Raw genomic sequence first — 13,013 nt, forward strand, 5'->3', positions numbered from 1 at the left:
GTGTGGGGATAATTAGATTTCTTAGGTCAAAAATCTAAACATACTATCATAAGTTTGCAGTTGGCTATTTGGGCAAATCAGTGTTTTCTTGGAAAATTAAATCAGACTGGAGGGTGTGTAGATGAAGCGCCACGTCGTGGTATTAATAATAATTTATCGGAAAGATTGTGGGGGTTGTTGGTAAGTGCGGCACGCTCGATAATGTAATTAGAGCGAAACCGCGGGCGGAATTAAACGAGAAAACCAGTGTAATTAGAATGGGAAAGTCTTTCAGGTCTCAAACATGCATCGCGGAGGCGCGTCTCTCGCGCCTGAGACAGAGACGGCAATTTGAACAAACCCAAGTAAAATAGCACGTAAATGATGTTACCGACTTGAGAGGAATCCTTCCGCGAAAGACGGCCATAAAGATTTTGATAGCACCAAAACCGAAAGCCAAACGAGTTTTAACACATTTCCACTCGTTGTACCAACTCGACACATTTCGGCCGTTCTGTGTGATTTCTTTCTTGATTTATTTATGTTTCAATATTCTACGGAAAGCGTAAATGCTCATTCTTGTACCACAAGCCTATTTGCTTGTTACATTATTGTTCTTTGTGAGTGGTGGTACTAATGCAGCTTGCTTTATTGTTGCAGGAGTCGTTCGCAAAAGGACAGCGTACCTAGGGAGTGAGTGAGTGAGAGAATTCGCAGGAATCGAGTGCGATTCATTGTTTCGTCACGGGTGTAGGCGCTCCGTAAGGCGCTTCAAACCGTCAAGCTGGCAGCCAGTGCATTAGCGGCGATGAACCCCCATTATCACCCGTACGGTGGTTCGGAGCTGACGTCTCCGCATCCACCGTCACCGGACAACAATAATTACCATTCGGGCCATCCCGGCTCGGGACCTCCCCACATGCACCCCACCAATGGACACACAATGGGACCATTAGGTAAATTTACACGTTTTACTCCTGAAATAAGGAGTAAGGACTAAATTTTTGGTCCCCCCAGGGAATTTAGATGCGGTGGTGGGCGGGGATCGTCTGTAAGCAGCAAATGCAAACACGTCACGTAACGTGCACACTAATTAATCACGTTATTAATACTAATTGCTCGATTGATAATGGCAGAGATCGTTATATAGTTCTGACAATAACCAATCTGCCATTAATTATACACGATCCGCCATTAATCCTAACAACCAACAACCTATTTCTAATTACCACCCATCAAACTACGGCGATTCGAGATTGAATGGCGGCGCGGGCACTCCGCATCCAATCTATCCGCCCTCCCCGCCGTCGTCCATCGCCACCGGCGAAATTAATTATCTTTTTGCCGCGCTCTCTCAATCGATGCGGTGCACACGCGTGCGTTTTGTGTGTGTATCTATGATCCGGACTGAATTTGGCTTGCTTTCAGGACATCAAGGCGGGCCGCACGAGTCGCACCAGCACCACCAACACCCGGCGTTTGGCAGCGGAGGCGGAGGCGGTGGTGGCCCACCGCCGTCCTCGAATCAGCACCACCAGCACCAGCATACGACAGTGAACAACAATAACAATAATACGGTCAAGGTGTGCGCGGGTTGTGGTGGCAAAATCGTCGAACGTTTCCTCCTGCACGCGTTAGATCGTTACTGGCACAACGGTTGCTTGAAATGCTCGTGTTGCGGCGCCATGCTGGCCGACATCGGCTCGTCTTGTTTCACGAAGGGCGGCATGATATTATGTAAACAGGATTACATGAGGTAAATATGCATCTGCTAATCATATTTCGTACATTACATGGAAATCATTTTAAGCGTCGCACCGTCGGCTTAAGATTTAATCGCTTTGATAGACATCGCCGCGTCGCGTCGCAGCGTTATTAATACTTGACACTAAAAATATCTCGAATATATTTTTGCCATTGAAACATACGTTTGCAATCACAAGGAACGATTCAAATACAAAAATAAAATTCGAATATGTGTGGCAATACAGTTATTTTGTTAAGTTTAAAGATATACTCGTTGCGTTTTGGTTAGGACGAGTATAAACCTAATTTATAACAGTATAATGGCGTGTGTCCAATGTTGACGCAAAGTGTTCATGTTCTCGTGTTATCATTTCGGACAAGAGACATATTTTTAGATTTAGTGCATTTGATAAAAGCTTTTTTACATGTTCACTGATGTCACCATTGATTTTAATACAATTATTTACTCAGAACAAGTGCAATGAATCATGCTATATTGTACGTTTGTAACGTGTGATTAAAAAAATTAAGAAATTCACTTGTCAAAAATAGGTCGAGAAATAAACATATGCTTTATGATGATTAAACTGTCGAGTTGATTGGAGCTTTTGGCATGTCGGCCTTTTTAAAACATCGATCTGCATTGCGGTTTGTTTAGAGCCGTCTAATTTATTAGCATAACTTGAATACGCGCCGCGACTTGTATCGATCGACCACGACCACCTTCATAACGTTCGCACACTCCGTAACCCATTTCAAAGAGTTCACAGTTTGCAGCCGAGTGCGAAACATTACCAGTTTATTAAGTTTACAAGGATTTTAAGCTGTAAAAAAACATAAGATATAAATTTATGAAATAAGTAAATTTGCAAATTGCTTTATCGACGTTGTGGGTTGAAATTGGTGGTGAATTTCACCCCAAAAAGGACTGCCTTGTATCTGAATGTGCTGGTCTGTGTCGGTGGTAGGAAAGCTTGACGAGTTGTGATGTAGCGCGCCCGACGCGGTTGCGAAAAGCTCCGGGCACAATCAGCTCTGCTTGATGCATCCAATCAGGCCGACTTTTTTCCACGTGCACATAAGGCGAAAAGGCCGCTCGCGCTTACCTTCCGCGACGGCAATCAGCCGATTCACGTGATGGCAACCAGGCAGCAGGCAGGGAGGAAAACGGCGTCGACGGGTTTGTTTTCTTCCGAGTGTGTAGGTATGAACGATATTTCATGTTATCTACATGACAACAAAACTGTTTGTATATAGGTACGGTGTTTAACAAAAATTAAATTCGATAAAGGAAAATAGAGGAACTAAAAAGATTCAATCTAATCGTTTGGTGAAGTGCAAGCTGCAAGCTGTAAGGTGCAGTACTGGACATTGACCAGCTCGCTTTCACGTCTTACTTTATGACGTATAACAAATTGAGTTTTCGCCGATACAAAATAATAAATTGCGTCCGATGACGAGGGGGCGCAATAACGGGCACACTGGTAGCGTTGGACGTTTGTCGTATGCGAAGTCGGAGGCGGCTGTTGTGGCGGTGGTAGTGCGAGGACGCCCCGAGAATGTGTCGGGGGCGAAGAAGGCCGTACGGCGCGCTTATGAGCCAGTCACGTGTGCAATCAGCCCGCGCCAGAATGACAGACGTGAACATAATTTGACAGCAAATAAGAAGAATCGACCGAAGTGCGCGTGTACCTCTCTTTCCTTGTGTATGCTCTATGTGTGCATGTGTGCAGGATGGAAATGATTGCGAGGGGAACGTAACGATTAGATAATCTAATAGAAAATGCCACGTCACAACGAACTGGAAACTGCTAAAGTACTCGTCTCCACGGCCACCACCATCACCGCAGCCAATTTTTCGTTTTATTTTCTGATTGTACTTGATTGACTGACTTTCTGCGTTTGGTCGCGTTCGTGTATGCTAAAAAAGACGTCGAACATTTATAAATCCAACCAAAAAAACGTTTTTATTCAACCATCTTGTAGGTTTTATAAGGAATTAGCGAAAATATTCCGAAACGCTGGCGGTGGTGGAGGTGTTAATTCAATAAGTTGACATGAATTCCGCTTGCGAAATGCGAGCCGTTCGCTTTTTATCTATTCGCACCGTCCTCGTTATTTTTTCTTCTCGACTGACGCCTGCCCGCCGAATCCGATTTTCCCAATGAATGAAAAACGGCAATTGCCGGACGTTTAAGCGCACTCTTACACCCCGTTTTAGGTGCAACGTACTGCGCGCCGCGTGATGGAGGCGGCGGGCCGCACTCACATTCGCATGCACGCCGTCGGCGTGGTGCTGTTCTTCACGCATACACACCAACCTATATATACGTACATACCGCCGTCGTGTCTGCTGCCTGCGTGCGCGTATACGTGAGGGTGGCTCAAGGGAATAACTGCCTAACTCAATTTCAGCCAGCGCCGGGGGCCTCAATCAATAGACGCGTCGCGGTGGGGACCAATTACATGCCCACTTTCCTCGTAACACCGTTTGCATACATTTCGACTCTCGTAGCGCATTCGGATTCGCGCGCTCTCTTGTCTTAACCAAGCTTAATGCTCAAATCCGAAAATATGGATCTGCTTCGAATGATCCGCCGCGTTTAGCGTTAGCAAATGTCAGCAAGCTGACTGGGCTTATGTGCTTATGTTAATCGTCACTTGCAGGCGGACGCCTTCAACTCGTTCGGGCAATTACACGCGAATTGCCACTGTGGCCACCCTCGTTTAACGCGAGAACTGTTTCTTCTTGGCTTTGTATGTACGCTTTGAAAGTAGCCTTAATTAAGATATTCAATATGTGGTGTGTTGTCTCTGTGTTTACCGCGGTGCTTTTATGTGCAAAAACCACGACTGCTCGACGCTCGCGCTTCACTTTGCACGTTTGCGCACTTGAGAAAGACGTTTTTTTATTGTGCAGCGTTTGTCGTGACGTAGCTCTTATCGTCGAGTTAACAAGGTCAGGCCCGGTAACTCAATACCGAAGCAACAATGCTGCCCGCGTACCTACATCTACCTTCTTTTTGCGAATGAAGAGTGTATGAAGAGATTTAGCCACCTCGCAGCTGACCTCGCCGAGCGTGTTTCATCAGAAGGCATAAACCATCATCATGAGAAGTTATTTGCTCTCGGCTCGCTTCGAAAATATCTATCAAACGCATGTAACTCGAACAAACAATGATACGTGTGTTTAATCTCAATTATTTTCGGTGTTCTTCGAAATATTTACAAAGCCGTGGGATAATTTTCGACTCCATTCGGTGGCTAACTGCTATAATTGATTTTTCGATTCGGATGAACGCAAGTTTCGTGCTTGAAATATTTCGGTGTACTACAAACGGCTTCAATCAGCGTCGAATTCGTAGGCCGAAGAACACTAATTGTTTCTCATTCTTGTGTAACGTGATATTTAGTTGTGTGCCGATGCACAAACTTAAACATAATTTCAGCGTTTCGATGAATTAAAAATTATCGCAAATGCCTGCGTTGGTGATTCATTAAGTTTTCTCAATTTTGCCCTTTCTGCGTTCCTCACGCGAGCGGCATTTAGGCGGCGGGTGTGTGTATGTGTGTGGCAACGTGTGAGTGTTCGGCCGGTCGGTTCTAATGAGATAGGGACTTGCGCCTTAATTGGCCCGGACGTTAGTAATTATCTGCGAGCGCAGCCTCGAAGCTTGTTCGTTCGTTCGTTCGTTCGCTCGTCCTCGTGCACACACACACACACATGCTCATCCGTTAGCTCTGGCTTAGATCGCGCACCCGCAACGTGTTTACCATGGATGTGCGCGTTGCTCACCTATGGGGCCTCCCCATGGATATATAATAAACGCCGCTAATAAAGTAAACAGCTAAGTCTATTTTAGCATACGCGCGGCAATAAATCCAGCAGGATCCTCTAATTGGATGGGTGTTTGACAGAAGCTATGCGGAGAGCGCGTTTCGTCCCGTCGCGTTTTCTCCGGCTGGTGTGTGTGGGGACCCGGCAGCACACGGTCTCCCGGTCCTAGGAGTGCAGCCGAGTCCACGCCAGTTATGGTGGATGCGGTGAAAGACCGATCTATGCTAATACGGGACCCGAACCGAAGCAATTATTCAACCAAGTTTTCACGCAAATTGCAATTTTGTTGCGGTGATCATTACTGCGGGCTGTCTTGCGTACACAAGCGACTATAAGTTTTCCAATCACCAACAACAACAATCTACCATCAAGATTTAACTTTTAACTAACTAAAAGAAGTATAGAACAAGAACATTTGATATTTTTTGGGCAAAATCTTTTTCGCGCAATTGATTCATGTGTTGCGTTTTTTACTTAGTAAAATTTTGCTCGCAAGTGTACAAACAAAACACTATTGCTATCTACGCCACTTTAGTTGTGTGCATGTGTACGTGTATGGATATGCTGTTCTCTTCTCCACAGCCCGTAACAACACACTTCACACAGTTCGACGTCAGTACAAAAAGGCTGGCAACGTTTTTACCCTCATTAAAAGTTACACGCTGACGACCCGTGTGCATCAGCTTAAATTACCAGATCCTCCTTTTTAACAACGCGCGAACAGACGCAGCCATCGTTCCACACACATGTATGTACATGCTCGCAGAGTTTTTGCCACACTGACAACAATAACGCTAATTATCGGTTTTCTCTGCTCACCGACTCCAGCACGGTATCGTCTTATTAGGGAATGATTTAATGCCAAATTCGGTTTTCACTTACCGCCCGCCGCCAGTCCCATCGATAGGCACACATACATTCAAAGTAAATTCACGCACAAGGGGGAAGACAACGGCGTGCGAAAGCTTCGTGAGGCGTATTGTTCCATCGCGCCCATGTTTCGACACTAAATTAGCGCCAGCGTCATATTGTAAAAATCTCATTGTTGGCAGAGTCATAATGGGCGCATTAACAGACATAAATAAAACGATAAATTGAAAGACATTTAAAATTTGCATTTAAATCCAAGCTTACGCGCGCGGGGAACTTAATGGCGGGGGAGGTGCGGCGCAAGCACCATGAAGGAAGGAAGCGGAGGAGAATACACAATAAAACCGCGATGCACTTACAGCCGGGGATTCGAGTTACAACTAATAAGCCTAAGTAAAAACGGAACGCATACCTATTGCTGGGCGGATTATGCACTGATGCAAACAGAGCCAACGCCACAAGTGCGCCTCCTGCAGCAAACAAAATTGTGCGTTCGTAAAACAACGCCTGCAATTGTTCTTTGCGCGATGCAAACGAAGGGAAATCGTGCATGTGGGTGTAAAGCGCCTTGGGGGTGGCGTACCGTGCACGTTGCTCGCGCACACATTCATCCTCACACAAACAGTACGCATACATCGCCCCCCTGGATTCTAATTAGAACTATCTTATTGTGGAAAACGCCGCGATTATCCGCGGGCAGTTTGTGATTAACGAATCCAATTATAGTCACGTTGTGCCTGGGAAATTATTAGTTGTGCGCTGTTAATTAGATTACACCAGAAACGGAGCGTTAGATTGATTACTAAGCTAAATTTATCTCGAACGTTGCTCGCCGTGCCCCGTGTTGTTGTGTGTGTGTATGTATGTTGGTGGTGTGCGCGCTCCACTCCAAGCCTTCTCCATCTTCCTCGTGCTTGATAATATTGCAACCGGCGATTTTACTCGAATCCACAACGCCTGGAAATCCTAGAACAATAACTCTTGAATCGTGCACTTGCATTGTAATATAAATTGTTAAGCAGTGAATTCATCAACGAGGTTTGGTTTTTGGGCAAGAAGCAATTTAAAATTTCGTAGTAGGCCCGCGCCAATTATACGACAATAAAATGCGAGATAGTTAGATAGATCGAGAAATTTGTGCGATGTGAACTATTGCATTCATGCGCATGTTTATGTGTGTGCACGGCATGTGTAGACGTGAGAAGGAAAATTTGCGCAGCGGGAATGGCAAAAGTCAGTCGTCGCTGTGCGCTGCGCTGCGCACACGTAGCGCTCGCCTCGTTCGGTAAAGCGAGACAGCCTGAATAGGGTTTTAATTAATAAAGCTTCTGATACATAAGCGAGGGCTCCGAACGTAATTAGCAGACGCGGCCGCAGCGTGAGCCGTCAATCATGCCGATCACGTATAAGTTTCACGCGCGCGCAAATCCAGGCGAAAACACACGCCCGCCGCACCAACAACAACAAACAAAACCGTTGAAAAATCCTGGGCCCCGATGATGATGATCGCAATAATCGCGGTACGCGCCGCTGCGGGTAAAACGCAGGTAATTATTATAATGGTGCATAACTAGACGAATGGTGAGGCGCAACGAGGCCGACCATGAATAGGAAAAAGATTTGAGGCTGGATAAAATAAAGAAAGTGGAAAAAGGCGAATAAAAACAGCGTGTTGATAGCTGAAAACGCGCCGTGCGCGAACGCATGTTTTTGTATCTGTGTAGTAGTGGATTTGTTCATGGGTGTGTGCGCTGGGTCGGCGGCTGCAAGTATGCGAAAGTAGCGTTGTAAGCGTATTCATTACGAGAGCCATTCAAGTGTGGCGTTGCATAAAATTAATTAGCTGCCGTGTATGTACCGGCGTTTTAATAACGTCGGACGAAACCACCCCGACCTGCCCGCCTGTCACTATGGGGACTGATTAATGTCGGGACCACTTTACATTAACAATCCAGTAAATGCAAATTCGCATTTGATGAGCATGTGTCGTTGTTCTAATATAACGAACGTTATCTCTCGCAGCACGGTAGCAGTGGAGGCGGCGTATGGCCGGACGAGAGCGAGTTTTAAGTGCGCACACGTTATGCCCGAGAGTAACAACAAAACAACAACGAATAACGCGGCCGATAGGACGGAGGCGGTTGTGGTTGTGATGGTGGCGGGGCGGGTACATGATGGCACGAAACAATCCAGTCAGATAAACGGACGGTTGCGAACGATGCGATAGTTTGAGTCGTACGGAGCGTCGAACAGAGATGAGCAGTACACGCGCGCGAAATTCACCTTTTAATTATTTAGCGTTTCCACGTAATCTGCTCGACGCGCTCCCTCAATGCAAGCGAAAGTGCGCGTTCTGACGCTGTGCGTGTGCGGGTGTGAGCGACGCCGGCAGTGCGGGGTCCTAGAGAATTTTAATTTTCCCCAGATACGTTTTTAATTAATCCCGAAACTCGGGCAACTAACGGGCGGACAGAATGCTTGCCATTTTTGAGTTTTCATCTTGTTGCAACCGGCTTCCACGCCGCACGTGTACTCTCCTATTCTGATAAATGTTATGAAGTGTATTATTGTGTCCAGAATTGAATTCAGTTCATTTTAGAACTGCTAAATTAATGGCTAAATTCACAAAAATACGCTCAATTTTGGAGGACACTGTTATAATATTTTACCAGCGCTATGATTTCCTGTAATTGTATGTGATACTTGCATAGACCATGATTTTAAATGTTTGTTGGTGTGTGTGGCTGATTCTAATTGAACAAATCAAATAATTGCTCCCGCAGGTTATTCGGAAATTCGGGCGCGTGTTCGGCGTGTGGGCAGACGATTCCCGCCAGTGAGTTCGTGATGAGGTCCGGCGGACCATCACCACAACAACCTGGCGCACCGCCCCACGTCTTCCATCTGAAGTGTTTCGCGTGCAGCAAGTGCGGCGCGCACCTGGTGCCCGGCGACCGTTACTACATGCTGGCGGGTAGTCTTGTCTGCGAGCAGGACTGGCATAAGCTGCTCAAGACCTCCACCACGACGACAGTGCGCAAAGGAAAAGTTGGACGGCCTCGCAGAAGCAGAGATTGAGCATATCGGATCCTTCGACATCATGTAATATGTAAGTGTTTTATTCATTTTTATATTTTATATCAATTATATTGTACTCGTTGGAGTATTTACCTGTTGTCTGATCTTGAATTTGTTTACTCGCTCTAAATGATTACGTACGCGTGACTGCTCTGATGTAATCTAATTAACCTTCTCATCTTACGTATTTGTGCTTCTGCATCAGTTGACTTTGCTAATTTATTTGCCATGGTTGTTGTATTAAACTGCCATGAGCAAATTCTCTTCATCAGAGCCTTGCATTTACAAACAAAACCAAACAGAAAAAGTTAACAAGTATGAATAAAATGGTCAGTGAGGTGGTGCTCTCCTTGTGAATCATCGATGCGGAAACTGTGGAAACGTGCACGTATGCACGCGAAAATTCGCTTATCTGTTTTTGAGACCCAGGTATAATTAATAATTTGTATTAAAGCACATAGCGGTTTTTTCACCCTCATGGCACTCGCGTGCCACGCGCACTTTTTAACATAATTTTCGCTCGAACGAATCGCCTGCGCGAAGCGTAAATTGCCCCATTTCCTTTTCGCCAACGGCGTGGAATCCTGCAAGGCTTTTTATACAATACGATGAAGACATACCACAAAATCTATTATAATCAGTAAACTAAGCTTCGTTTTATGTTGCTTTCAAATAATGCAAACATGGTTCGAGGAATTAAAACATAAATTAATCTCGTAGTTCACAATTTTCAAGTGGTAAACAGTTTTTTCTTTTTGTTTTGATTTACTGATGTTAGTATGCCCTGCGAAGTTATATTATTACGCATGGTGGATATGTGGTGGACCTATTGTTATTTCATATAAAATAACATGCATTTAAAGCAATCGGTTTAACATCAGGTGAATAAAACTACTGATAACATCGATATAAAGCATTTTTACACATCTTGTTTATTGTCTATCGATGCATGTAGGTATCCTATTAAATATGAATCAAAATAATGGCGATTGCGGTTTGTATGCGGTGGAAATTTACGACTTATCGATAATAGAAGGGTCAATATTTATTAGTATTTGTTTGGCGCTGCTATTACGACGTCGTTACCCTCGCGCCTGGCGTGTATCATATTTTATGGAATGTGCGCTGAAACTTAATACGCGCCTAACATGAAAATGTCTCATTAAATAAAAATCAAGGTGAGTGCCAAAGGCCCACTAAACGATAAGTCATACGAAAATATACGCAAAAGTAACATGTCGCACGTGGTTGCATGAAGGAGTGCATGCATAAAATTTAATTTATTATAATGCGATAAGGTTTTACTCTTTTTCGCTTCTTGAAACTGAATGCATTGTTATTGTTTCGTGGGCAATGAAAAGGTTCCAATTTAAAACGAGATAGTTAAGGGAGTTCCGGGAAAATAAAAACACAAAAAAAAAACTTTGAGCAGTGGAGTCAATTAAAATGTTGATTTCTATTTGAGTTCTTAATTATCTTGTGTTTGGATTAATTAAATTGTTGGAGGAATCGACGACAAGATACCAAACGAAAGAATGAAGGAGGAAACACGAACAAACGAAAGTAAAGTAACCGGCTAACTTTGGCGGCGGTGTACATTGAGTTGCCGAGTGGCGCGCGCCAAGGACAAGGACGAAGGAACTCAAGATTACGATAGCGATACAAAAAAGGAGAATGAACAAGGAAGCAACTTTATTACAACAGACTTTCTCGGGTGCGTTTTTTCAGATCAGATGATAAAAGTATTACCTTCCGATATTAGTAATTAAGATACGTGATTAAATTAGGATGCACTGAGGCGCTGTTAATCACGATGTCTTAAAAGATTTCTTTGTCGATTATTTGCGGGGTGTTTGAATATCATAAACGCCGTTTTAATGAGCAGGTCGGGAAATTAATGGCATAACTTGGTTATGTTTTTTTTTTCTTTACGAAAAACCTGTTTTCTTTTCGTTTGAGTTCATTTAATTACCTCATTGTTTGTTCATCGTCAGTAATTTATTTTTTACTCGGACGACGTGCAAACACGATTTTTCCGTAGATTTATTATAACGTGGTGGAATTTCGGAAAGTGTGCGCGTTTATAAAGAATTTATGAATTATTTGAGGCAAACTTTAAATATTATAATTAACGAAGTTAGTTAATTATCTCGCTCAGTTTCTGATTTAATTAATAATTAAACCTCCCTTCTCGTATTCTATATAGGTATAGATAGTTAACAATTACCGGGACCGATCTCGTTCCCGCTCTCATCTTCCTCTTCTTCGCACGATGCCGCCACGGCCGACACACTCTCTCACTTAGTGCTTGCTGGTGGCCGAAGAATAGATATGCGTTGTTCGTTTGCTTGTATTGAGTAGCGAATCAACTACCATCCTTTGTGTGCTTTAATTAGACACAGCGCCGTTTTAAATCTGTAACAAGACTAAAAATGGCGAAGCACCAATAAAATGCGCATGCATGCCTCATTAATGTGTGCGCGCGTATTATAGCTAAACACTAACTAGCGCTCATTGCGCTGTGCTTTTAACAATGCCCCAATATCAATGCCACTGGCGCTGTGTGCCGTGCGCTCGTCGTGCATGTTTCCCCATATTTATTCGTTTCCCTATGGTTAGTTGGACGACTCTTCGAAAATATATTGCCATTCAATTTTTCCGCTTCATTCATTCCGCGGCGATATTTTATAATGATCATTAACGAGGGTGCTCGTTCGCTGTCGGTTGCCAACGCATAACGAAGACCTAAACGCGCGGATAACGTGCTTATTGAAGTTGCATTTTGTTTATTCATGCCTGCAGGTGCGTCGTTCATCTATTTGCCTCTGCAATTCTCGGCAATTATATGCAAAAATGTAACATATTGTTATTCTGCTTCATTATTTGGCTCCGAGGTGATTTCATGAACCGGTAAATTTGCAAATAACGAAGCAATTATTAGCAAAATAGCGCCATCGAAGTAATACACTAATAACCTCTAGTATTCAGCAAGTGTAAATTCAACATAATGCATTATAAAGTCTTTGATTTGGCAGTGCACCACGATTGCCAGCAGGGCATTGGTTTCCTACGCGTGCAGAAATTGCAACAAAGCTTCGAGACTATCGAATAACTAGGTAAATAGCTCCGGCGTTGAAAACGACAACTGGAGTTTCAAACAAAACCCTTTCCTTTGATGTTATACTTCCGGACACAATTTCGCATCGCACTAACCGGTCGAGGCTGGACGAGCGCAAACAGGCCGATCAGGTGAAACATTGAAACAAACCTTAGTGGTGTGCACGTAGCACGCGTGTTGTATCCACTCGACATGCACAAATGAAGTGCAGATAGATGTGTCTGCACGCGTATTAAATGCGCGCAACGTACACATAACTAATGCGTCGCTGATGGCCACGCTTGCCTGTTTGTGATATCCTTAATTACGTGTTGCACTTTCATTTCATACACCTTTATAATTGCGTTTATTTATTTCGTTAAGTTTTTTACACCGATTGTATGC

The 13,013-nt window shown here is 44.1% G+C and overlaps 1 protein-coding gene across 6 annotated transcripts in view; it reads left to right on the forward strand.

Annotated features, from left to right (window-relative positions):
* Positions 1–13,013, forward strand: part of LOC135795881 (LIM domain transcription factor LMO4-B) — an 89,997-nt gene that overhangs the window by 65,980 nt on the left and 11,004 nt on the right. For all 6 annotated transcript variants that reach the window (XM_065307677.1, XM_065307678.1, XM_065307679.1 and 3 more), the window contains 3 exons: positions 640–935; positions 1,408–1,735; positions 9,217–9,542. In XM_065307677.1, the coding sequence (XP_065163749.1) occupies positions 788–935; positions 1,408–1,735; positions 9,217–9,511 (771 nt within the window). In that variant the 5' untranslated portion in view covers positions 640–787 and the 3' untranslated portion in view covers positions 9,512–9,542. The remainder of the gene's footprint in view (positions 1–639; positions 936–1,407; positions 1,736–9,216; positions 9,543–13,013) is intronic.

This window comes from Atheta coriaria, unplaced genomic scaffold (genome assembly GCF_025399875.1).
Source record: "Atheta coriaria isolate IRGN ID8LTWV9N9 unplaced genomic scaffold, Caltech_Dcor_3.1 hic_scaffold_7_pilon, whole genome shotgun sequence".
NCBI lineage: Eukaryota > Metazoa > Arthropoda > Insecta > Coleoptera > Staphylinidae > Dalotia > Dalotia coriaria.